A 26,116-nucleotide genomic window follows, 5' to 3' on the forward strand; every position below is an offset into this window, starting at 1 on the left:
AAAGCATCATAATTTTTTTTTTATCACTGTGCGGTACTGTATTGTGTAAATATACCATTCTTTATCCATTCTTCAGTTGAGGGGCATTTGAGTTGTTGCCAGGTTCTGGCTATGACAAACAATGCTGCTATGAACATAGTTGAGCACATGTCCTTGTGGTACGATTGAACATCCTTTGGGTATATACCCAAAAGTGGTATTGCTGGGTCTTGAGGTAGGTTGTTTCCTAATTTCCTGAGAACTCTCCATACTGTTTTCCAAAGCAACTGTACAAGTTTGCACTCCCACCAGCAATGGAGTAGTGTTCACCTTACCCCACATCTTCTCCAGCATAAGCTGTCATCAGTGTTTTTGATCTTGGTCATTCTAATAGGTGTAAGCTGGAATCTCAGAGCTGTTTTGATTTGCATTTTTCTGATGGCTAAGGATGTTGAGCATTTCCTTAAGTGTCTTTCACTAATTTGAGATTGGTCTGTTGAGAGATCTCTGTTTAGGTCTGTACCCCATTTTTTTAAATTGAATTATTTATTCTGTTGATGTCAAATTTCTTGAGTTCTTTGTATATTTTGGAGATCAGACCTCTGTCTGATGTGGGGTTGGTGAAGATCTTTTCCCATTCTGTAGGCTGCCGTTTTGTCTTGTTGACCGTGTCCTTTGCTTTACAGAGGCTTCTCAGTTTCAGAAAGTCCCATTTATTAATTGTTGCTTTCAGTGTTTGTGCTACTGGGGTAATATTGAGGAAATGATCTCCTAACCAGTGAAAACATTTAACCCTGTAAGAAAGACTAGCATTGCTTCTAAGAGAATGCTGACAGTAGAGGCCAGCAGTCCAAGCTGCCGCCCTGGTTTTAGGATGTAGGGCAAATTGTGAAACCCACCCAGGCTCTGCTTTTCATCATAGGAATTTTGCAAGGTTGTTGTATAATGATGAAATTAGACAATGATGCATGCAATGAACACAACTTAATTAATAATTAGCAGTTATACTGCACAGTGCTTAGTTACACAGCAGTTGTTCAACACTGGGTATCAGCCACCATCATTGTCGCCACTACCGTCACCACTGCCATCATCTTGTCTCTTCAAGTGTTTCAGGAGGAGGCACCGGGCTTACTTCTCTGTTCTTGTCACTCTTTGAGGTTAGTTCTCTTACTATGCAATAGGGCCCTTCTGTCGTCACCCAGATATAAGAAACACATCTCTTTCTGCCCAAGTCCGACTCTGTCCTGAATCTGGCAAAGAACGTGTTCCCAGTCCCCGCTTTTCCTGTGCATTATTCTCTTTCCTTTGAAATTACGAGGTGAGTGAGAGATTCACAGGGCTTGCAACTTGGCAGCCGTGCCATAGCATCCTTTGAGGCCAGTCCTCAAGCATCTAATCCTCCTTCCCCATCGTCACAGTCTCACAGGCAGGACTCTGCAGGAGAGACTCAGAAAACTGGCAATGTTTTAGCCTACACACCTTGACCGTTCTTTTCACCATTCTGTGGGCCCTTCCCGTCAAACTTACAGAACTGAGGAGAACGAAAGTTGCAACGCACCTCTTGTTCTTGTCTTTGGCCAGCCAGTTCAAGTAGCAGATTGAGATGTGTTCTGCCACAAACCTAAGTTTATTTTACAATGTCCCTACACCATGAAGAAAGCCTGGTGTTCCTTAGCAGTATGCTAAGATTTGACAAATGCTGCTGCTCAGTTTTTAAGACCGAGCAAGCTGTTTTCCTTGTCTCTACTCTCCAGCCAGTCTTCAAGCGAACGGGAAGGGCAGTGATGGTTTCGTGCTAAAGGGGCTTCACCCACAAGTCTTTCTTCAAGACTCGATGAGAAGGGCTCCCACACAGAGTCCTCATGAAGAATAAAAAAATACTTTCAAACAACAGTACCAGGCAAAAAAACAAAACAAAACAAACTTTCATTATTTTTATGTTGTATGTACATGTATGTGCACATGTGTGTAGGCACCCACAGATGCTAGAAAAGGGCATCAGATTTCCTGGAACTAGAGTTATAGGTGGTTGTGAGTGGCCCAATGTGCGCAAGAACTGAAGGGGTAGTGTGTGCTTTAACCACCTTGCCATCTCTCCAGATCCTCACAAGGATTTTAAGAGACATGTTTGAGAAAGGTGCTCAGAGGTGAGGAGTCAAGGATGCTTTTACTACACTAGGGACTTAAACAACAGAAACTTACTGTCATACTTGATTAATAGTCAGAAATCAAGATGGTGGTAGGGTTGGCTCTTTAAAGGCTGTATGGAAAGGTCTGCTCAGGCCCCTCTCTATGTGCTGTAGATAACCACCTTATACTGTGTCTATTAGCTTATTGCCCTCCTCCCTGCAAGCATGTCTATCTTTATGCTTTATGTCTAAATGTCTCTTTCTTATGAGTACACCAATCCTATTGGATTAAGGTCCACTCTAAGCCTTGCTTTTTGTTTTGTTTTGATAGGGTCTCCACATGGCCTTGGCTGTCCTGGGACTCACTCTGTAGGCCAGTCTGGCCAGGTACTCACAGAGGTTTGTCTTCCTCTGCCTCCCCATTGCTGGGATTAAAGCTATGCACCAGCAAGATCAGCTCTGAGACCTCATTTTCACTTGACTATCTCTGCAAAGACTCTGTCCTCAGTCAAGGTCAGCTTCTGAGATACAAGGGGTTTAGAAATTCAGATAGCTTCTACCTGTCATTTCCAGGCAATTATCATCGTGATGGCTCCATTTCATCACAGCAGGGAAGTGGTTTGTTAACAGAGAACTGTCAAGAAAAAAAGAGTTGAGCTCCCCACACCTCCACCATAGCCCAGCCTGCCCTCCAACTCAGAGATCCACCTGCCTCTGTTTCCTGAGTTCCAGGACTAAAAGGTATGTGTGCTACAATATCTGGCTAAAAAGTCGAGCCTTTAGAATCATACAGAACAACTTTGTTGTTAGGGCTTTTAGCCAATAGTCATGTGAGTTAATCTCTGCAAATCAGTATACAAAACAGAAAGGACAGGTTTAAAGACAAAATACAAGGTGAGTGTCAGTAAATGTCCAACACCTACATTTTTTGGAGGGAGGCCCACACTTGCTTGCTTTTCTCTGCCATCGTCTTAGAGTCCCAGGACCAACGGCTGAGAGTAAACTTTTGCCTATGGATGACACAATGGCTGTTGTCTACCATGTAGGCTACAGATCCATAGTGAGTCCTTTCTGTTTCCAGTTTCTCTAACGGATGTGAAGTGGGTCACGTTGGGGCAGTTACTGACTACAGAAAATGACAGACAGTTGGATTGGGTTGTCTTGGCCTGACCTATTTCAGGTTATATCCTGTTCCTAGGCATCAAGGAGGGCTGTGGATCTTGATCTTTCTCTGGCAGGTTGCCCAACAAGAGAGCTTGGAAATTGTTAGACAGATGGAGGTAGGGCTCTGACTGGCACAATGCTTCATAAACTATGATGGAAACTATAAAATTTTCCTTTTTAAAAATAAATCACGGGCTGGGGTGTGGTGTAGCTCAGTGGTATAACATGGGCTCTTGCATGAGATCCTGAGTATTTGAGTCCCAGCAACTAAAAGAAGGGCAAAAATCACCACAGAGTTAAGGAAAAACTCACAATTGTCAGACTTGGAGAGATGGCTCAGTGGTTAAGAGCACCAGCTGCTCTTCCAGAGGACCTGGGTTCAATTCCCAGCACCCACATGGCAGCTGACAACTGTCTATAACTCTGATTCCAGGGGACCCAACACCCATAGAAAAACGCAAATGCATGTAAAATAAAAATAAATAAGTTAAAAACAAAACAAAGCAGAATTGTCTTGTTTGGCATTCAAGAATTCAGGAAGTGATCACTTATACTAAAATTGATACAAATCACTTGTAGATACCAGAGTTGTTGTTTTTTTCATTTTGAGGATGTGTGGCTACTTCCTCCACATAGTAAATGAGTCTAGATATTTTATTCTACCAAGAACTATTAGGACTGATACCGTGCAGAAGGATAAAATTTGAGCAGTTTTCTTAGAAGCTTCCTGGGAATTTTTCTCATTATATACGAGGCTGAGCTCCCCACAGATGTTTCAGGGTTTTTGGAGATATTAGTAAATAAATTTTAAAAAAGGCTAGCCTGGTCTACAAGAGCTAGTTCCAGGTCAGGCTCCAAAGCTACAGAGAAACCCTGTCTCAAAAAAAAAAAAAAAAAGCAACAAAACAAACAAAACAAAAAACAAAAAAAAGAATTAAATGGAGGAGATTCTTTTTAGTCTGGATGGTGTAGACATGCCCTGCTTTCAAGCTACAGAAATTAGTAATTTGTTCTTAACACTGGGTTTATTTGGTGCCCCCTGGGCTCAGATGGCTTATTATGGCCGCAGGCTCCTTCACAGTATCTCTGACCCAAGAGGTGAAGAGTAACCACTGTGGTCCATTGAATCTTCTCTGAGGGGAAGGTGATGACTGAGCTACAACTGAGGAGGAAGTAACAGAGGCGTAACAGAAACGCAGCTGGCACTTTAAAGTGGGTAACACAGTTGACAGGCTTGGTCTTAATGCTGGACTGCATGTTACTTAGTTTCTGGTTGGAAGAAACAGCAAATTGTAGCTAATTAAAGGAATTAAAAAAAAAACTGTCGCAGAAAAAGGCAAAACAAATACAGAATCAGAAGATCAAACAATCCGACTAATACAGTGGGAAGATCAGCAAAGGAGTTTCCTTCAGATTCTGCAGATCTTGGCAGCCTTGGGACATCTGGACAGTCGAAGGGCAGCAAGCTACAGAGTCTGTGAAATGGAGCCAAGAACCTGACCATTGAAACAGGAAGTGGCTGCAGCCAATGGTGCTGGTGAATTTCTGCCATGATGCAGCTGACAGTGAAGCCAGAGGTGAAGGGCCTCTGGGACTGGGACCAGACGGGATGACGTCACAGCAGCCGTGGTGGTGCATCTTCTGTGTCCCTCTGGAGTGTGGAGCTTGGGCTGGAGTCTCCCTGCCTCTCGTTTCCTTCCCTGTCTCTTGTCTTTTTGTTCGTATATCTTCCCTGTGTTGCTCACGGCCTTGGCCTCTCAGTTTGTACCAGTGAGTGCTTGCTTGACCACTTTCTTGTTCCTGTCAAAGCTTATCAGAACCTAGTTGAGTTCCAGCCTGTGTCTCCTTCTCAGCGAGATACCAGAGCCATCAGGTTCACTTATGAAAGCCTTCTTATCTCTGAACATTTTGACAAAACACAGTGCTTAACTTTCTGGCTTACTGAACCAGCAAGGGACAGGTAGCAGCACACATATTTGGATAGAAGTCTTTGTTTCCCTTTCATCCTACCAATCAGGCAAGGCTTCAGTATCAGGCAAGATTGACTGCGTGATAAGCCTTCTCTGTCCTTATTTTCAAAGAAGACTTAAGGGACCCTGGAACTCCCTCTTTTATAAACAGGAACATGCTCTAAATGAGTCCAAGTCGGGTTTGGTAAAGACCGAGATTGAAATGATTAGTCTTTGAAATCAGCCAGCCTCAAAACTTGGGGCAGGCCGTTGTGGTCGATTGAGTCACACCGCTTTGGGATTTGCCAGCTCTACTTTCTGTTTTAGCAATAAAAAGTCTTGTAAAACCGATGGCATGTGAGACAGAGGGATCCAAAACGTCTTGGCATCTTTTCCAGCGGTGTAGCGAGTCTTGGGGAAGATACTCGTTAGAGCGTGGTCCATGCACTCTACCACCAGAGAGAGGTCCAAGTTCACAGAGCTTGTATTGTTTTTCAGTTTGTGTAGACCTGTAAGAAGAGACAACAATATGCTTACTCTTGGGCAGAAAAGAAGACGCACCGTGGGAGGCGAGGGTACAAACAGGAAGACACAGGACAGGGACTTTGATTGTGAATTTGCCATTGTAATTGAGGCTCACTGGAATGAGTTTCCATTCTCCAGAAAAGGATGCTGCAACGTCTTCTTTAGGCCAGCTGGTCTCATCCCAAACTTGAGTGGGCAATAGAATCTCCTAGAGGGCGTTTAAAAACCCAGCCTTCTGGTTTCTACATAGAAATCCCTAAGCCGGTACACCTGAAGTCTTAGCATTTGGGTTTTTTTTTTTTTTTAAACTAGTTTTCAAGTGATGCTGCTGGTCTGAGGACCTTGAAGACAGCTTCTTTAGAGGCAGTAGGGAAGGATACTGTGCAGAGTCCACAAGGGCCTTGTCCCTAGGAAGCCATAATTTGGAATCCTAATCCTTTCTGGAGAGTACTGTGTTATATGTGATTCTGAACACATTCTTGTGCATGAGGGTGCATTGTGCATAGGAAGACAGAGAGGGCACCCACACCACCGAACATCTCCACAGTGATGTCCTGAATCACAAGGGAAAAGTCTCCCAGCTGTGGAGCAAATGAAGTGTTTGAGTCACGACCTAAGATCCCACCAAGGCAAATACATTCACAAAGGATTGGGGACGATTTGAAGCCCTGGATTCTTAATTTTTTTTTAAAGTGTTGGACAAACAACTTCCCACAGGCTAGGGAATGAAATTGGAGCCTTAGCTCATATCAAATGTAAAAGTCAATTCAGGATGATCAAGGACTTTAAAGTAGAACCCAAAACTATAAAGCACAGAGAAAACACTTTTGAAATTGGACTCAGCAATAAGTTTTGAAGATGATCCTATAACACAAATTACAAAATCCAAGCTGGATGCACAGAACTGCATCAGAGTAACCATCTATGGTGTATAAAGGAAGCAGCTAAAAGAATAAAGAGACAACTCATGGAACGGGAAAAAGTCTTTGCAAGCCATAAAACGATAAAGGGTTGATATCCAAGAAGAAATACAAAGAGACTTCCAACAACTCAATAGAAAAAAAAAAAAGAATACAATCTGGTTTTCAAAACATGGAAAGAATCCAAACAGACATTTCTCAAGAGGTCATAAACAGGGCCAGTGTGTGTGTGTGTGTGTGTGTGTGTGTGTGTGTGTGTGTGTGTGTGTGTGTGTGAATGTGCTGTTCACAGTGCATGAATTGCTCTAGTGCTCAAATTCAGCCCACAGCAAGACACTGTATTGGACCATCAGAGTGGCAATGAGACAAAAGAAGTTTGACCTGGGTGTGGAAGAAGGAGATCTGTGTTTGTGGTCGCTGAGAATGTAAGCTAAAACAGCAATTATGGAACTCGGTATGGGCTTTCTCAAAAACAAAGCAAAGCAAAACAAAACAAAACAAACTTCAAAGTAGAACTACCATTTGATATTCATGTGTTTTCAAACATGCCTGGACCATGTCTTCTCAGGGAGCAGACCTACCATGTTAGGTCTCAGGCCCTCAATTGTCCAAAGAACCTAGTAAGTGACAGTGATATTTGTTAAGTGGCCACAAGTTGTTCAAAGAAGGAAGTGTTAATGCCTACCTAGTTAACCTTGCTGTTTGGCTTGGGAAATGAAGAAAGCTGATCTTAAATTTCTGGTCTGCATTGGAACTATAAGTCTGGCTCACCTCTAAATTCTGACTCGGAAATAATTAATATGACAAATTAATATAAAATTGAGCTCAGTGCTTTTTTGTATTTCTTAGTAAAGAAAATTTGGAATGTTTTCAACCCAAAGAAATGATAAATGTTTCAAAAAATTAATACACCAGCCTCCTTGATCTGTTTTTACCATTGATATCCACGTCACACCGTGCCTCATAAATACTTGCAACTGTTATATGCCAGAAAATTCTTGGAAGGAATTTTGTGATATAGTCATAGCTAATTATCGTTATCACCCTGATTATCTAACATGGAAAACTCTATTAGACAAAGGGCCTTGTCTCTGAAGAATTAAGTCTAGCAGGATTAAGTTCAATCTTTTACCTTTGACCTACATAAGACCTCTGGAGTCAGAATGTAAGAAATACAGCTTCTAATGGTGCTGGCTTAAAGCTCACGGAGAGACATCCTTGGGCAAGTTTGTCAGCCAGGCGTTCTAGTTGGAATCCTCAGGAGGCTTTTCCTGGTGTGTGTGTGAGTGTATTCCATTGAGATGGTGGTGGCTGGGACTGCCCGTCATCTTGGAAACTTCCCTGTGTGTTTTCTAATTTTAGTCTTGGGTTTCCATTCAGCTGATCTTGAACCTTGCTGCGTTGTGTGACCAGTGATGAGGCAGAGTCACAGTCTGGAGGGATGGTGTGACATGGAGGGAAGGCAGGGCCTTGTTCCACTGAAGGCAAGAGCTCAGTGTTTGAGGAAGAGCAAGCAAACATTACTGGGGTGGGAGGAAGGGCCTAAGAGAAACTTTGACCGAAGTCTTCACTCTATTGCTTTCTTTGTATTAATTAGAATGCCCAAGTGTTGGGAGCAGTGAGACCTCAGAGCCTGAATTTCTTGTAAACAACTTGTTTTCCCCTGATCTGAGTGCCTACAGCTGTTCTGAGCACGAGACCTTCAGGAGTTCCTGATGGCAGGAGAGTGGTTTCTGGTGGGTTTGGCTGGGGTGTGGCTATCTCTATATAATCTGCCCCTGAACACAATAAAGGGAGATTCTTGGGGCTTTGGGATCAGTGTTAAAAGATCTTCGTGTGTCGGTTTGTTTCTGTGTCTGTATTCTCAACCTCCAGCCCCCTTTCCCGAAGCTCGCGAACTGGGTTCTAGCGCACAGAGCGCAGACATGGGGGGGGGGGGCACGCCACCCAAGAATGCAGGACACAATTATGCTGGGTTCAAATCCAGCTGTGCAGTTTCAGGTGTGTCATTTCTATGTCTATGACATTTGTATGTCATTCCTGTACAGTGAAGGGCATAGCATCTACTCCATAGAGCTTCCAGATTGTAAATGAATGAAAGTGGGCGTGTGGGGCACTTAGAGCGATGACGGGTGCTTTGTAAATGTTCACAGTATAAATCATCATTGTGTAATCTCGATTATGATTCTCTCCCCGTGACTCAGTCTTTTGACTCATTTTACCTCTCCTTCCTCTTCCCCTTCCATGTGTTCCTGACCCCCGAGAGCTTCCTCCGCCCGAGTAACTCTTTTCCTGGATTCTAAAGCCTTATTCAAACTTGTCCTGTCCTGTTAAGGCTTCTCCATCAGCTGGGTCCCCTTCTCGGCCCATATTCCAGGGCAATTAAAGACGGCATCATCCGCTTCACTTTTGACTCTCTGGGTCTCCCTAAAGAGGGTCTGTTTTCTTGATGCCGTGTAGTCTGGTGTTTACTTGGTTACTCTTTGTCGTCAGCTCTAGGGGACTCTAAGGACCACAGTCTGAGTCTTATCTACCCACCACAGAATCTTGCACAATGCTGAAAGAGTGGCTTGTGTTTAGTAACAAGATGAAATAGGTATACAAATGAGACGCTGAGAGCCAGGCAGCCTGGCTTCATATCTGAGCTGACCAGGAGATGCTGAATCCCCGGGAAAGGAATCTTTACCTTGCAAAGCCGTTGTTCACTACTCCAGTACTTCTTTTGAGGCACAAATTCAGAAATTCCTAGCATAATGCCTAGCATTTGTTAATTTGTCAGTAACAAGCAAGAGGTGGTACTGGGCTTAAACCCAGATTAAAGATTCCCGTCATTGTGTCTGTGACTCTTCACGATGGCCAGGACGACGGATCCCAGAAGACACTGGATTCACCCCCAAACTCACTTTTTTCGATGTAGTCTTCTCCGTACTGCTGTTTGATGTCTGGAGACAGGTGTTCCCAAATGGCCAGCTTTTTTTCAGTTGTCTTCTTGGGATCTGCCAGTTCCGTTTTGAACAGTCCTGGTTCAATGCACGAGACATGCACACCGAAAGCTTTCATGTCCCGCCTGTGAGAAGAGCAATCAAAGAATTTTTTAATTAAAAAAATGTTTTCCTGGGGCTAGAGAAATGGCTCAGCAGTTAAGAGCTCAGACTGCTCTTCCAGAGGACCCGAGTTCAATTCCCAGCACCCACATGGCAGCTCACAACTGTCTGAAAATTCAGTTCTAATGCACATAAAATAAAGATAAATAAATCATAAAAATTGTTTTCCTGCACCCCATCCGAAGCAGAAAATTGGCATTCCGTCTATCACTGGGGGCACTGACACATGATTCTGGAGGAAGTTTATGATTACATAAACTCCCTGCTCCTCACCTAAGAGCTCAGTTTCTCAAACTGTGGGTCAGGACCCATATGGCATCCTGTAACTGAGTGCCGGGGTTATAAAGAATTTGGCAGCAGTTAATTGACTGTTGAATGCTCCATAATGAAAAATTGGTTCAAAATTCTTTGAGTGACGAATCTGAGGTGTTCATTGTAGTGCGTGTCCATGTTACATGGACAATCTCACTGTGCCTTTGGTTTCTGAACACAGAACCTGTGCTCTTTGCTCTGCACCTGCCGTTATCCCAGGCAAAATCGATGCAAGCTGTGTGAAACATTCGGATAGGATTTGAGAGAAAAGTATGCTATCAATGGTGCTGTTTTTCTGTACAAACCAGGTTTTCTGTTCTTAAAGAAACATGATGTTTTTATTATTGAAAACCAAAATTTTTGGTATTTACTGTTGTCATTACTCAGCATGTAATTGTCATGTTAGTATGTCTTCCTATTGTATTATGATAGGATGTTTGACTTTGATAACTGATACTTGAACATCTGACTTGAATTTCCTAAAACAATCTTAGTGAATTTTGGCCAGTGATTAAAATAGAGTTTCTAACAATTTCTACAATGGCCTGCACACACAGCTACCACTTTATACCAGGTTATGCGAAGTAGTGTTCTCAATATTAACGATTATAAAAAAAAAAGTCCAACTCTGGAGAAAGAAAACATGTTTTCATTGAGCTGTGGTCCAACCTAGGGGCTTCATCCAGGCTAGGCAAGCATTAGGTAGTCACATCCTAGGCCTTTTGTTGTTCTTGCTGTTTCATTCAAGTTTGTTTGGAGAATGTTGACTACTTGTTAACTAAGTTACTCATAAATCTTTGCACAGAGTCAACACTGACTGTGTTGGCCACAAACATCTTCTTCTACCCCGTCACTTGAAAGTTGAAGAAACTGGAGTTCAAGGCGGTCAGGTGACAATGAATGACGGAACAGGAAATGGAAGTGGGTGGGACAACCCTCTGAATAACAGAACACTAATCCAGTTCTTGTTAAGCTGATAAGCATTTGGGCTAAGAGGATTTCTTCTCCACTTCTCCATGCTCAAACTATCTGATGGGGAAATGGGCCAGGGACTGGCTTGGGTGGACAGGTTTCCCTTGGGTTTTGGAATGTGGATTGCAGAATGACTGAGGATGCTAAAAGATCTAGTATCACGATCCCTGGCAATGCCGCCTTGATCCCTGTGCTGCTGAGCAGGCTGTCCCTTCACAACACTATAAACAACCTCAAGTCTACATATTTACTGAGTCACAGTTTAGAGATGTTGTTGGCACCTCCTTCCTGTCAACCGAACAATGTATTGCATGAATAGTTGTTTCCTAATTTTAATGCATATTTCCACTAGGAATGTATAAAGAGGCAATTACTCATTTTATAGACATCTTACCCATGCTGTGGCTTGAACCCAGAACCTTGTATTGCTAGGCGAGAGCTCTGCCACTCAGCTGCATCCCCATCCCTCACCATAAGGCATTTTTGTAAGCTCTAGCTGCAATCTTAAAATGTAATTCAATTCTTTCCAGACTGTGCTTCTTAGCAACAAAACTATTGCCCAATCTGAAATATATTTTATTTACTGACAATATAAATCAGTTCAATCCTGAGAGATTTTCAAAGGTGTGTTACATTAAAATCTTAAAGGTTATTTTTCAACCTATTTATATTTTATTCATCTGCCAACTGATGTTTGCTGGATCTGGGAGATGGCAGTTCCAAGGAGGTATTTGAGAAGACCTCTTTCCTGCGTACTTGTGAAGATGACACGGACAGGAGACAGGCCACTCTGCTAAGTTTAAGAGACCTACATGTTGCTATGACAACATGAAACCAACAAGCTTGCTGAGCAAATACAGCTTCGGAGTCCCAGGCCTCTCTTTGTTGTCCCTCAGCCCTTCTCTATGTATGAAGATACCCTGGACCAGCCACTGGACTAGTCTGCATGAGCCATTCCGTGTCAAATACCAGTTCTGTGGTTCATAAAGACATAAACACTTCCTGTTGGTTACTTTAAGGCAGTGTATAGCTACACAACAGAGTCTACAAACACTCCAGTTGAAGTATCTTTTTAAATACTAGCATTTTATTATGATATTGCGTTTTGTAGAACGGAATGAGGCTGAGAGAAATCACCATGACAGTGTTACTCGAAGTGTGATGATTTCTGAGCAGAAGACAACACCTGGTAATGCCGCAGAAAAACTCCCCGGTCGTATCCCAGACCCGCCCCTTAAGCTTCTTTAACAAGTTCTCCAGGCTATATTACTTCACATTAATGTTCCGAAGAAATGTTATTGTGTTTTTCTCTTAGGAGACTCCACCTTGGCAACTAGATCATGGGGGCAGAATGGAGCTATCGGCCTCTATTAACCTCAGTGGGGTCATCTATCCTTTTTATTACTAAGCTACTCCTGGATCTGTGGTATACAGCATAACTCTAACATATGCCTTCAGTGAATACCAGTTGAATAAGCAAATGGGGGAATTAAAGGCGAGCCAATACCAATTTTGTCTTTTCTCTTGCTTGTTTCAGCACGACTCAACCGTCTTATCTTCCATTTGCTTCCCTGGTCCCTTTTGCTTGCACTATATCCCAGAAGGCTCACCTGCATTAGTGTACCCCAGCATCTGGTGCACATAGACTATCAGAATCAGGAGTGCCAGTACAAGATGTGAAATTGATAATTCCTCATGTGGTGTCAACACTGGTTATTTCATCCTTTAGCTGGAGCTGTCAGTCTCTGTGTCTCCAGGTTCTAGAGACTTCTGTGTCTGCTCATCCCTTAGTCCTTGGATAGTAATGCCCTTTGGTGTTAGCCCCTATTCCTGTCCTTTGGGATTTCTCTCCACATCTCCCACATATCTGGAAATTGTCCTTTCAGTAAACGCTATTCTCTTAACACAATTTCAATGCAAGGTCATTGCTTTTAAGACCCTTGACTGAAAAAGCACTTAGGGACTTTGAACTGATAGTTGCGAATTCTGGTTCCAGGTAAGATGAATCAAGCATCCCCTCCCTGCCTCTCACCCAGGATACAGCTGCAAAACCCAAGTGGAGTGTATTGGGCAGCTGTTGAGGACATAAGGAAGCTGGTACTATCCTGTTAGCACCTTCCAGAAATAACAATGGAGCAACCAACCCTGAACAATTCTCTACTAGACAAACTGACCTGCTGACTGAAAGTTCACCCCACTGGGGGCATCATGCTCTAATACACGAAGTGAAATCAGTGAGAGCCAAATGCAGAGTAGGGTTCAAATCTCAGTTCTACCACATACCAGCTGTGTAACCCTGGACAAGGGGAAATATTTACAGTGTTAAAAAAGGATACCTCATATATACTAAGTATCAGGTATGCGTTAGCAGCAATTATCGTGTAAATGAATTAATTCACCTTACCTCAAGCTGTCATTGAAACCTTCCACCGCGTATTTGGATGGAGTGTAGCCCCCACCACCAAACGCAAGCCGGCCTCCGACGCTGGAGACGTTGATAACGCGCCCACGCGCTTTTTTGAGCAGCGGAAGCATATTGAGCGTCACGTCGATGAGTCCGAAGAGGTTAACTTCAATGGGTTCTCTGTAGTCGTTCACCGTCAGCCAATCAGTGGGAGCCAGCACGCCCAGGACACCAGCGTTATTGATCAGCCCCCACAGACCTGGAGCAGGGAGGGAGGGAAGGGGACACGGTGGAAGATGTGGTTTCTTTCTATGGGCCTCTCTGATGGAAATACAGTTCTTTCTTTACACAGTGGTGTGATTTGCGTTTTGTAGTCATTCCTGCTTTGAAATGTTTTCGCGTTTCGGAGAAGAGGTAGCTGACAGAGTGAGAGACTAAGTTGAAGTGGTCCATGCTTAGCTACTGGAATTCAGCCTCACTATTCTATTTCTGGTTCCAAGTGTCATATTGTTTATGCTTTTTGAAGGCAGACTTTCTGATTTCTCATCTCAGACGTAGAGAAAATTAGTCTGTTTCCCTGCCTAGCAAGATGGTGCAGTCAGTGTGTATTTATAAAATATTCTGTGTGGATGGAAAAGTGATAGAACCCACTTTATGTTGAAATTTGCTAGAAAAATAAGTCATCTACTTGGCTGTTTCTTGACTGGAAATATGTAGTATTGCTAAAGGTGTTGGAATTCAGGCACCCGAATTTGTCCAGAGTCTTTGCTAAATCACTGCATTTGAGGTTCAGAGGCTTAGAGCTAAAGAGCTCAAACACACATTTGCTTTTCTCTATTATGAACCCTGATATCTTCTTCTATGAGAATATTTGATGATTCAAAGCTGACAAAACTCTCCCAGCTCAGAGTGCAGTTATTTAACGATCTAAAGCAGAGGGAGTGTTTGCAGCTGACTGGGTCAGCTGGACTCCTTAAGACCCGCATCTTCACATCCTTAGGTCCTGTTCTCCCAACCACTAAAGATGTCTGCACTCTGGAACCCATCTGTGGAGGGGTGGGTCCCAGGTAATCCAAGTGGTGATCTGGAGGCTCATTCCATACTCTCTATAGACTCGAGCCTCAACTCCCTCTGCTGAGATGTTGTTGGAGAAGGTCAGAAACAGGTAGGGCGTTCACTTCTGTTCTAGATTCACCTGCTGAGACTCTAGGCAGTCTGTCTGGGACACATCTCACACGTGCAGTGGGATTACTTAGGAGCTCTGTGGAGATTAGGAAATTGCCTTCGCAGACATTTTCTTGAAAAGCCATTTAAGACTCATTTTATTTTGCTTTAGTTGCTTCCCCATCTCCCAGCCGCCCCACCCCACAGAACTCTTCTCTTACCTTTTTCCCCAACATGGCTCTTCACCCACTGGGCAGTCTTCTTGACATTCTCAGGGTCGGTGACATCCAGAAGCACCGTGTGAAGTCTGTCTGAGGTTTTTGCCTTCAAAGCCGTCGCTCCTGACTCAGTCAGGCAGGCAGCGATGACACGGAACCCCTTTTTATCAAAAGTCCTCGCTGCTAAGTTCCCAAAGCCTGTGTCACAACCAGTGATGAAAATGTACTTGTCGGTGACATCTGCTATCTTCAGTTGTCCTTTGTAATTCCACAGCAAAGTGCACAGGACAAGGAGGGCCAACACCCAAAACAACATCAACATTTTCTTTCTCCTATACGCGACAGGGACACTTCTCTCACGAACAATAAAGGATGGTGTCCTGGATGTCCAAAATTAGAAAGAAAAATGCAAATTAGAACAATCGCATGTTGACGAATGTGAGCTATTTCTAAGAACTTGAGTAGACAAATAGATACAATGATTATCCGGTAGCTTGTTGGAAAAGACAAGTCGTTTATGTCACAAAGGCTTTTTAAAGATCGTGCCAAAGCCAACCAGGCAGAATTTAGAAAAATCCAGATGGGAAGAAAGGGAGTGGAATCCAACCGGCACAGTCACGGGGCAGAAGGAACCACCAGAGTTGCACAGGGGAGGGACCTTAATCTCCCACACGAACTCATCCATCTGAGAGACAGAGTCTCACCGTAAAACCTTAGCTCTCATCACTCAGTGAAACTGAAGAGCAAACCAGGATCAAAGTCCCCTAGAGGAGCAGTTCTCGGCCTTCCTCAGGCTGGGGCCCTTTAATACAGTTCCTCACACTGTGGCGAGGCTCAACGATGACTTTCATTGCTACTTCATAACTGTAATTTTGCTACTGTAACGAATCATAATGTAAAGATCCATGTTTCAGGTGGTTTTAGGTGACCCCTGTGACAAGGCCATTTAAGCCCCCAGAAAAGGGTCGCGACCTACAGATTAAGAACCACTGTACTTAGCTCAGTCTTCTTGTCCTGCCAGACTGCCATTTATTTTCAGAATCCAGGAGAGGCGAGCAGCTATCAGTAAGAAAGCATTCCTGGTGTGGTTTCTAGTTTCTTATTGTGAGTGAGTTCGAGTCCCCCTCCCATCTGGCTCAGAGAGTATTGCTACTCTATCGGGAGAACGAAGTGAGAGAGTCCAGGAAGTAAGAGTAGTGTGGGAAATGAAGGTCTGGTATCTCAAATCTTTAAATTCTCTCTTTAACACTAAGTTCTTGTAGAAAAATAAAAGTATGTATAAACAGGACAAAATGAAGCAGCTTTTTTTCCGGTAAAACTGACCAAAGTATCCAGCACAGAGCCAATAGGAAATATCAGTTTTGCTGTGCAAGCAAGAGACGGGTTTCCTGTACCCTTCCACAGGGACTTGTGCCTCTGCTTCCCCTCGGCACGCTGTGCTTACTGTGGACCTGTGGAGCGGCACCCCACCCAGTAGGAGGAAGTCTGGCTGCTTCAGGTCTGAAGTCATGGAGGCCCTGCCCTTCTAACTTCTGGCAAGGGGGAACAGGGGAAAAGGTCAGCTCCCTCTCCACATAGGAACACTGTGTTAGTTCCTAAGTCAGTGTGGGGCAGCCAGCCAGAGAGAACATCACCTTTGGAAAGAGCCCTCTCTTTCCCCATAGCCTGCAGGCCTGGAAGGTTCCCTGCCAGGTCAACACAGTGTGTTTAGTTTTATTCTTCTAGATTTATCTTTAAAATTATGTACTCGTGTGTGTGTGTGTGATATGTGTGTGTGTGTATGTGTGTGTGTGATGTGTGTGTGTGTGTGTGTATGATATGTGCACTGGAGTGCAGGTGCCTGCAGAGGCCAGAAGAGATGATGGGATCCCCTGAGGCTGTTGTAACAGGTGGTTGCCAGCAGCCTAACGTGGGTGCTGAAAACAGAGCCTGGGCCCTCTGCGAGAGCAGTATAAGCTCTTAACTGCTGAGCCATCTCTCCAAGCAGTATAAGCTCTTAACTGCTGAGCCATCTCTCCAGCCCCCAACGGTGTCTTTGTCCTTGATTCTTTCTCCTTAGACTCACACAGGCCTGGATTACTTCACAGAAGAAAACCAACTGACACAAACTGAAGTGCAGACTGTGTGGACGCCTCCAGAATCATGCCTGCTTTGGGTTATTAAGAAATTTCTTCTTTTCTTTTTCTCTTTAATGTCCCCTTTAAAGTAATGGTTATTACATGTGACTCAGTATTTTGACAAATAAATGTGTCTATAAACAAATGTATAAATAGGATTTCAAATACATATACATGTACTTAATTTCTACCACTTTATAATCAACAGCATATTTAAGATATAAAATAATTCAGTGTATCATCTTTACTGCTTAAGGAAAAAAATGGACTCTTTTCACCTTTTTCCCCTAAAAGACTTATAAAGAAAGAAATAAAAAAATCTTCTGACTGATATTAAACCAATGAGAAACATCAAAACATGGGAAACATGGGATGTAGCTGGCTCATGGTACAGTTATAGATGTTTAAAAACAGGCTTTTAAATTACTTAATAATTTGGTTTAGTTTCCCCAAATCTTTTTTGTGTAGGAATTGATTTGTAGCATACAAATGTCCAGGCAGCAGGGCTTCTGCTTCTCAAATACATAATAATTTAAAATGCATAATTATGGGGAAAAGCAGAAAGCACTCATAAAATGACATATTCAGAGATTTTAATGACATTTCATATTCGTAAATCCAATTAGTTATAGTGTTGTGTTTAAGCCTGCCCTTGATAGTCGCTGAATATTGAAATGTCTAATTTCACTGTAAATCAAATTTCCAGAGAAATTATCTGAAGAAAGCAAAAACAATTGTGGGTTTTAATGTCCCTCTAATAGAGGATGTGACTTCGGCTGTCGTCTTTGCCAGGGGCAGAAGAGAGAGGAGTAAATAGTGAGATTGCCACCCACTGGCAAAGGCCTCTCCACTGGAGAGTTGCACACAGTCTTGGCTGGTTTTATGTCTGGTCTCGTGGAAAACATATTATCTGGGTCACTTATAGAAGATAAAGCAGGCTCACAGATACAAGGTGTTTGCAAAAGCTATTGCGGCCTGGAACATTGTGCCTTCCCATTTGAGAGAACAGGAAACCCTGGATTCTCTGGTAGCTGGGGCTGAGCGGTGTCCAAGCTGAGCTGATAGAGTCAACACAGGCACCTCAGCGTGGGTGCTAACACGCTAGGCTAAAAGTCCTTGGGCCAGAACAACCTCCAGAACAGCCTCTGACACACGAAGCCGTGTTCCTTTCATCGTCTCGACCCTCGTGCCCTCCTCTGTTCACATATAATGACTGGTGAGTTCCCAAGGGGACCACGAGCCCCGGATGCCATGAGGAAGGTGGGTGCTATTCCAGTGATGATGAGTGACCAGACACAAGAGGCTTGAATTAGGATAAGTGGAGGATTTGGAGATCAATGAAAGCACCTGGGGGTTCCTATAGAACTTGGAGATAGTCCGCACTTAGAATTTAAGGCATGATCCACTTAGACAGGGAAGAGAATCTCTCTGTTGTTTTCTAAGTTGTTACTGAAACAACACATCTTTCAGTTATGAAACCAGCAACACACTTCAGCAGCATTTGCAGTGCCTGAGACTTTGCTATCTATTACAGACAAGGTTTTGTTTCTTTTTCTGTTTTGTTTTCCAAGACAGGGTTTCTCTGTGTGGTGCTGGCTGTGTTGGAACTCACTCTGTAGACTAGGCTGGCCTTGAACTCCCTAGTGCTGGAATTAAAGGCGTGTGTTACCAGGCGTGGCCTCAGCCACCATATTTTTTATGTTCTTTATCATAAAATATAATGTATGTCCCCCCCCCCTTTTTTTTTTGACGAGGCATGTTCCAAGCTAGCCAGAGCTATATAGGAAGACCTTGTCTCAAAAACAAAACAAAACAAACAAAATACAGTAAAAATCCATAAAGTTCAGAGAATAATAAGTATAACTGAACAAAACCTTATATGTTTATATAAAAGTGAGAATAAAAACGTGGTAAAATGTTAATGTTTAGAGACTCTGGATTGTACCATGCTTTTAACTTTTCTGTAAGTGTGAAATTACACCCACAGACACAGCCAGCTGCAGATTTGAGTCATTTTATAAACTGGATGAACACACAGACTTTTGCATTTGTCTCGTCCCCTGAACAACAGTGTGACTATTTACACAGCATTCACACTAGGTATTACAAACAGTCTCTAGGTGATGTAAAGTGTACAGACAGGGGCGCAGGTCCTGTGCAAACACCGTGACATTGTCTACAAGAGATTAGAGAATCCAGATTTGGATGCCCACGGGTGAGGGGATCCTGGAGTCAAAGCTCCCCTGTATGAATGACTTGTGAACGACAACACCTTGGAACAAAAAAAGTCAAAGTCTGGTAAAGAAAGATGAAGCCCCTCCCCCCATAAAGACTTCATTGAACTGCTTTGGGGTTCTAGATAGAAAACAAAATGCCAGGACCTGGGATACTAGGTCGCCTGCCTTCTGTCCTTTGGAAAGCCCATTTTTACTGTTGCTGGAGGAAAAGAAAAACTCTAACCTAAGCAACTCTTTCTCGGCTTCATCCTCTCCACTTCACCTCCTCCCTAAACAAACACAGTTTTCCTCGGTGAGAAGAAGCAGAGGGGAACTTTTTAGTCACTAAGGACACAGGCTATGAAAATGTACTGCCATTGTGCGAACTCTGGGCTGGCAGTCATCACGGAGGCTGGTGTCCCAGTCAGTAACTTGAATCCTTGGGACAGCTAACACTGAGAAACGTTGATTTGTGAAGCCTGTCCTTACTATTGTCTAAAAATGTTAGTTCTTCTTTCGTCTCTGCATTTTGCATTCTTCTAGGTCATTGGACCAGGTCAGTAACAACCCAGCCCGTATCTTTGACCCCTTTAGCCAAGAAACTCTCTGTGAACAAGAGTCCCAGGTCAGGGCTTTCAGGACCATGACCCGTGTAGAGAGAGGGATTGACAGTCAGTCAATCAGGTCACCTGAGCAGTAAATGAGTAGCCACAGCTGACAAGACCGCCTCAGCCCCTCGCCACCGACTCTGCTCGTCTCTCTGCTGTTCCCCGGTGCCAGCAATTTAGCAGGAAGGCACCGACCTCCGTTGCTTTCGTTGTTTACCAGCTAAGTCTTTCAATTTATCTTACAACAAACTGTTTACTAAAAGTGCAGTTCCCTGGGCCCCTAGCATTAGAGCAGCGTTCAGGAGTTCAGACCTCGGAGGACTTGGAGCAACTCACTTATCTTCCCTGGGCCTTTCCCGGGGGTAGAGCAGAGATAGGCTATTTTTGTCCAAGAATACCTGGTGAACTAATGTAGTTTAAGGCCTGTTACACGGGAAGAACCAGCCACCTTTCCTGCCTGTAAGGGCCGTTCTGCCTTATTGCTCGGACTCTCCAATTGCTGTCCTTTTGATAGATAGTTTTTGGACTCCATAACTAACAATGTGAAGTCTGGCTAGCATATTTCAGCATGTTTAGCAACATCCTTGGCTTCTACCCACTGACTGTCAGTAACACTTACTTGAGAACTGCTGTCATAGAGGTTCAGAGTGTCACTGGACCCAGGACAGCTTATCTGGAAATCCGGCCACTGCTTTCTTCGTGAGGTTTCCGTGATGAGTATTTATCATTTTTTGTGACTTCAACAGAGAGGTTAAGTTGCTTACAAAATTACTCATCTCCTGCTTTGGCAAGCACTAACTTTGCAATTTAAAAAGTACCTACTTTTCTTAATATGAGGATAGAAGGCCCCGAAAAGATGAAATTATATAAAATACCATTTGTAGATGTAGAAGTGACCAGTCTAGCACTCACATTCGGAAGGCCTGGATGCTGACTGCGCCTTTCCGGTTGGGGCCCTGGCAGCTTGCTCTGGGTAGCAAACTGATCCTCTAGATAGAGTTCGACAAATGCTCCCACGGCCAGATTTCTGGTTCATAAAGTCAGGAACAAGCGCGAGGAACAGCTATGGGTGACTGAAGGCCGCAGATTTTTGAACCATGGATAGAGACCCGATGTAGGCCATGTAAGTAAACGTGGGATTAAAAAAAAAAAAATCAACAACAATAAAAAGGTTTTGAATGTGCAATGGCTAAAAAGTATTTCAAAAGCAAGCATAATGGATCCAAGGTTGTTCGGGCAGCGCTTGTCCCTGCTGCACTGAATGCCTTCACTGCAGCTCTGGACCTAAATGCACAGCTCATACATGTTGTCTGGTGTGTGTGATGCCAGCCAGTGCTTTCTAAAACACCGCGGCTCGGACTCAAGACTACTGAACGTGAAGATGTGCAGAATTTTCAGACTATGTAGATTTGTTTTGTTCTTTAAAGTAAAACTTAATTTTTTTTTTTTACAGTCAATCTTCCTCATGTAAACATCACATTGATATGTCTTTGATCGTAGCAGACTATTTGGAGGGACAGAGACGTGGCTCAGTGGATAAGAGCATTTGCTGCTTTGTAGAGAATGAAGGTTTGGTCTCAGCAACTACATAGTGTTACACAACTTCCAGATGATCTGGCACCTTCTTTTGGCTTCCAAAAGTACCAGGTATTCATGTGTACACTCAAGAACACACTTATATACATAAAAGTGAAACAAGAAAACCCTTTTAAAAGTTTGAGTTGCTGACTTGAGTTTCATTTTAAAAAATTATTAAATGAATTTGGGCTTGGGATTAGGACAAAATTTTCAAGAATTCTGAAATGGCCTTAAAAACAAGTTTCTACTTAGCACTACATATTTATGTCAAATGACATTCTCTGCATTCACAATCAAAAATCAAAGTATCAGTCAATTCTGAAAAACATTGAAGGTGCTAGGTTCTGTAGTATCAAATATTTAGATAAGACTTAGTTCTTTATTTTTAAATAACCAAGCATGTCTACATTAGCATGTAAATTTGTTTTCATCTTCAATAATTGGTAAAATTATGTGTACCCAAGAGAATTGTTTCAAAGTAAATTTCTTTATGATCTGTCAGTATGTGTTTGCTTTTGTATGCCCATTTTGCAGATCTATATATCTCAGATAATATAGATCTATATTTATTGGATACAAAGGGGCCAACATTGGTAAAAGTTTAAGAAATCCCGTTCTAGCAGGGCGGTGGTGGCGCACGCCTTTAATCCCAGCACTCGGGAGGCAGAGGCAGGCGAATCTCTGGGAGTTCCAGGCCAGCCTGGTCTACAAGAGCTAGTTCTGGGTCAGGCACCAAAGCTACAGAGAAACCCTGTCTCGAAAAACCAAAAAAAAAAAAAAAAAATTCTGTTCTAGGCTGTTGCCTATACCTATAAATATTTATCTTAAACTTCATGATAAAATTACTTCCTTTTGTCCTAGATGTGGTAATTCATGCCTATAATCTCAGCACTTGGAGGGTAAAGATAGGAGGGAGAGGCCAGACTGGGCCACATAAATGAGAGCCTGCCTCAGAAAACCCTAAAATAAACAAAGAAATCTCTATAGAAAAGAGGTGAATTCAGATATGCAGGCTGCTAGTTGGTTCAAGGTGCAAACTACGATTCTGGGGTGATGCTGAGACAGACCCCTCTGGTCCCTCCTGGACTGCATTCATTCCCGCTGGGCTCTGGCATCTAGGCTGTGTACCATCTTCTCCACCTCTGTGCTGTGTGCGCTGCATGACCTTAGGCCGAGGAGCAAGAGGAAGAACAGAAGAGATGGAAGTGATACATTCTGCCTCCTGGCTGATGCTACTGTGACTTCTGAGACTGTTGACCTCTGGGCCAAAGGAAGAGAATGACAGGGGCGATCGTGCAATGTCCCCACTTCCAATTCAGACAACGAAAAGGTTAAGGATCATATCTCATAAATCTCAACATGTGTATTTCATTTAACCCTCATGCTATTTTGGAGTTAGGTTGAATATCACAAATTAGAATGTTTGCTAAATGATACCTTTCTCCTTGGGATCTTAAACTGTGTAAGAGGAGAGGGAAGAGCTGTGGGGGAGGGGAATGGACACATTGTCAGTCACTGGGAAGAATGAAAATGTTTGTCAGAAATTCTCTGTCATACAGCAGAGATTCAGAAGGAGCCATGGGAGGAGACGGATTATCGTATTCATTGGCCACGTAGAGCGTTAGCATAGGAACCACGTGGCAGCAGTTGTCAGAAAAACGCTCTGCTCCACGGTGGTTCCTGGCTTCTCTTCCAGGGTTTCTCAGTAAGACATTTAAAATAAACTCCTTTGATTTGACTTCTAATAGTTGCCTTCCTCTGCTGATAGGAAGTGGGTGACAAGATGAGAAAAGACACCAGTGTTCAAAAGTCCTGGTTAGAAATAAAACTCTTTCTAAAGGGTTCCTCCCAGACCAGTTCATTTTGTATCCACATAATTCCACAGAAGATTTTCTTTCAGAAAACACTGGGAGTTTATTAAATCTTTATTTACGTTAAATTTGTTGCAGTCTCTAAACCAGCAGCTGAGCTGCTTTGCCTAAAGGCATCAAATAGAAAGCATCTACTAGTTGGCTGTCAGAAGGATTTTATGAGTTTTCTTATGCAGTGTGCTTAATAAGACTACTGTGGAACACGCATGCTTCTTTCTTTCTTTTCTTTTTCTTTTTTTTTCTTTTTTCTTTTTTTTGGTTTTTCGAGACAGGGTTTCTCTGTAGCTTTGGTGCCTGTCCTGGACTAGCTCTTTAGCTCTTATAGACCAGGCTGGCCTTGAACTCCCAGAGATCCGCCTGCCTCTGCCTCCCGAGTGCTGGGATTAAAGACGTGCGCCACCACCACCCAGCCACACGCATGCTTCTTATATTTAGATATTGCATATATAGCTCATTACTCAGAACTCATTTCTATTTTGTGCCATTTTTAGCGAAGTAAAAATTCTTCTTCCTTAACCCCAGGTACATCTAATGTGTTTTTCTCCAAGGAAAAGGAACCCAAGAGCCTGATGATACAGCCCGGTTCACACACCTAAGGAAGTGTACTCGCTTGTAGAAGAAGATAAAAAGCCAGGCACCTGAAAAATCTGAAACAGATTTAAAAATAAAACCAATGACCCCTACAAGCACTTGTTCTGTTGAGAATCTGGTGCAAACCATACTGACCACGATGGTGACGCAGCCAAGATGAGGTGGGGCTCGCATCCTGGAATGGTGAGCTCCATCCCGTAACTGGAGGAAGCAAAGCTTCCTCCACCAGAGAATCCCTGTGGGAGGACAGAGGGTGCAGCTCCCTGCCCAGTGTGTGGTGGGAGCAGGCCACGCATGCGTCCTCAGAAGCTTCACACAAAGGCTGTCCTGCTTCCCCAAGGTGTACAGACACACTCAGGTCTTGGGAAACCATCTTAAAGCAATTTTCTATGCATCTTTGCTAATGAATACTGGTCACCCCAGGCCCTCCTACATTGATTCTTTTGTCTGTGTGCCTCATTACAGGATAGAGCATTACAAATCATTGATGAACCTATAGTTTTTTTTTAAGTTATGACCGCAAGATAGTAACTGCTATCTGGAAGGGTTTGTACACTGTATGTTATTATAATTTCTGGTCACAAAACTTCAAAGAGAGTTGAGAAGAGAGTGGACGTGTGGATCAACGCAGCGAGCTCTTCCAAATCCTCAGGGTACTTCCTTCAGCCACAGTTGGCTCTACTCCAGGTGAAAATGTTAGTGGCTTAAAATTCTGTCTCTCGAGAAAGTGACATTCCTGCTTAGGGACTCACCTCTCGAAATGTAGGAAGCCACAAACGTTCCTTGTATTTAAACCCTGAGATTTATTCTAAAAATTGGGCACCATTTTCAAACGCGAAAGTGTGCAGTACAATGGCCACAAAGGAGCCTTTCTTTCTCACGTCATCCTCATCTGGCCAAGGATATTTCAGAGATAAGTAAAGGCCAATCCCCAGCTCTGGGCAGAGAGTGTCATGGGCTTTACAGAGTTATTGGCCCCACCTGCCAAAAGCTAATTGTGCGTCGTGGGGAGGAAGCATTTGAAATACTAAGTCATTTTACCACAAAATGTGGAGTGGCTGTCTGAGCAGAGGTTTGGTTTATTTTTATTATTATATTATATTATATTATTATTATTTTAACCCAGGATTAGGGTTTGCATGCACCTTAGCAACATCCTTTCTTCATTCCCAATGTTTTTTTCTCTTCCAGTTTAGTGTTCGTCTATGTGTGCTCAAGGAAGCTGATAACACTGATAGCTCATGGGGAAGCAGGGAGAGGAACATAGCGGGCCGTGGTTGGCCATACATTGTGCCACCCCCAAGGCACTCTGTTAAGATGCTCACACAACTTTTGGATCTCCGCACCCTCCAATATCTCAGGATTCCCAAGAGTCACAGGAGGTGTCAAATAGGAAGGAAGGGAGAGAGGGACAGACAGAGTATTTAGTTGCGTCTACAGGATGCTTCAGGATAGTCACAGAGTCCTGGAAGAATTTCAGTCAGGCTCCTGCCTGGGTCACACTGAGATCATTTCTTTAGGTGATGGGCCCTGTACCCATCAATCTCATACTGTATTAAAACAAGCAAACAAATCAACAAACAAAAACAGTTGACCCCAGCTGAAAGACAACTTGATTCATCCTGTAAAAGCATGGGACATCAAGGCCAGTTCAGGTTGAGATGGTTAAGCGAAGAGACAAATGACCAAACAGTCACCAGTTACCTCGCCGCCACAGCCGGAGATGACTGGAAGTGCAGAAGCTGCTGGAGGCTCACTCAGCTGATTGCCACCTTCCTGCCGTGCCCGGGAGAAGGAAGCGCCGCCCTGAGCAAGCTGATCCTCTCAAGGTGCCTGGGCTTCTGCCACAGCTCTGAGACCTGCATGTGTGAAGTCTTCTCTATTTCTCTGTGAGTCACACCCATTGCAACACCGAGTGATGACTAAGCCTCTCCTCAGTGGACGGAGGGCGGAGAGACTGCGGGTCATAGGTTTCCAAAGGAATCGTCAGGGTCTTTTATAAACGAGATGTCACTAGCTAGAGAAATGACTTACATTCTCTTGATCAAAAGAGGCACCTGAAACCATAAATAAAGAAGCACCTTACAAACGGCCAGGTGCATCAAATGGATCAACTCCCCCCCCCCCCTCCTTTTTTAAACATTTATCAGCAAGAAGATTAACATGACCAATGTCAAGGAAGCATGGTTTGGGAATAACTTGTGGTTTCTAATTTGTGTTTTAAGGTATGACAAGATATCTTGATAGGGTTTCTGGAAGTGAAAGTAGGAAGGACTTGCCCCTCCCACCCCT

At 43.4% G+C, this 26,116-nt stretch overlaps 1 protein-coding gene across 1 annotated transcript; it reads right to left on the bottom strand.

Annotated features, from left to right (window-relative positions):
* Positions 1-3,778: 3,778 nt before the first annotated feature.
* Dhrs9 (dehydrogenase/reductase 9) lies at positions 3,779-25,911 on the bottom strand. The gene is made up of 5 exons (XM_050123609.1): positions 25,529-25,911; positions 14,847-15,223; positions 13,462-13,720; positions 9,573-9,736; positions 3,779-5,733 (listed from the first exon to the last, which is right to left on the bottom strand). The coding sequence occupies exons 2-5, from the start codon at positions 15,163-15,165 to the stop codon at positions 5,510-5,512; spliced, it is 966 nt and encodes a 321-aa protein (XP_049979566.1). The 5' UTR covers positions 15,166-15,223; positions 25,529-25,911; the 3' UTR covers positions 3,779-5,509.
* Between the last annotated feature and the right edge of the window lie 205 nt (positions 25,912-26,116).

The sequence above is a fragment of the Alexandromys fortis genome, unplaced genomic scaffold (genome assembly GCF_014885135.2).
Source record: "Alexandromys fortis isolate MF-2015 unplaced genomic scaffold, M_Fortis_MF-2015_v1.1 scaffold_8_9099976_23576923, whole genome shotgun sequence".
In the NCBI taxonomy this organism is placed as follows: Eukaryota; Metazoa; Chordata; class Mammalia; order Rodentia; family Cricetidae; genus Alexandromys; species Alexandromys fortis.

What these genes read in the sequence shown, in the direction of transcription:
- Dhrs9 (XM_050123609.1), bottom strand. Translation starts at nt 15,165, where the DNA reads ATGTTGATGTTGTTTTGGGTGTTGGCCCTCCTTGTCCTGTGCACTTTG. An exon ending in GAGCCATGTTGGGGAAAAAG is followed by an intron (nt 13,721 to 14,846) that starts GTAAGAGAAGAG and finishes TCCCTGCTCCAG; the next exon opens with GTCTGTGGGGGCTGATCAAT. An exon ending in AGAAGACTACATCGAAAAAA is followed by an intron (nt 5,734 to 9,572) that starts GTGAGTTTGGGG and finishes CTCTTCTTACAG; the next exon opens with GTCTACACAAACTGAAAAAC.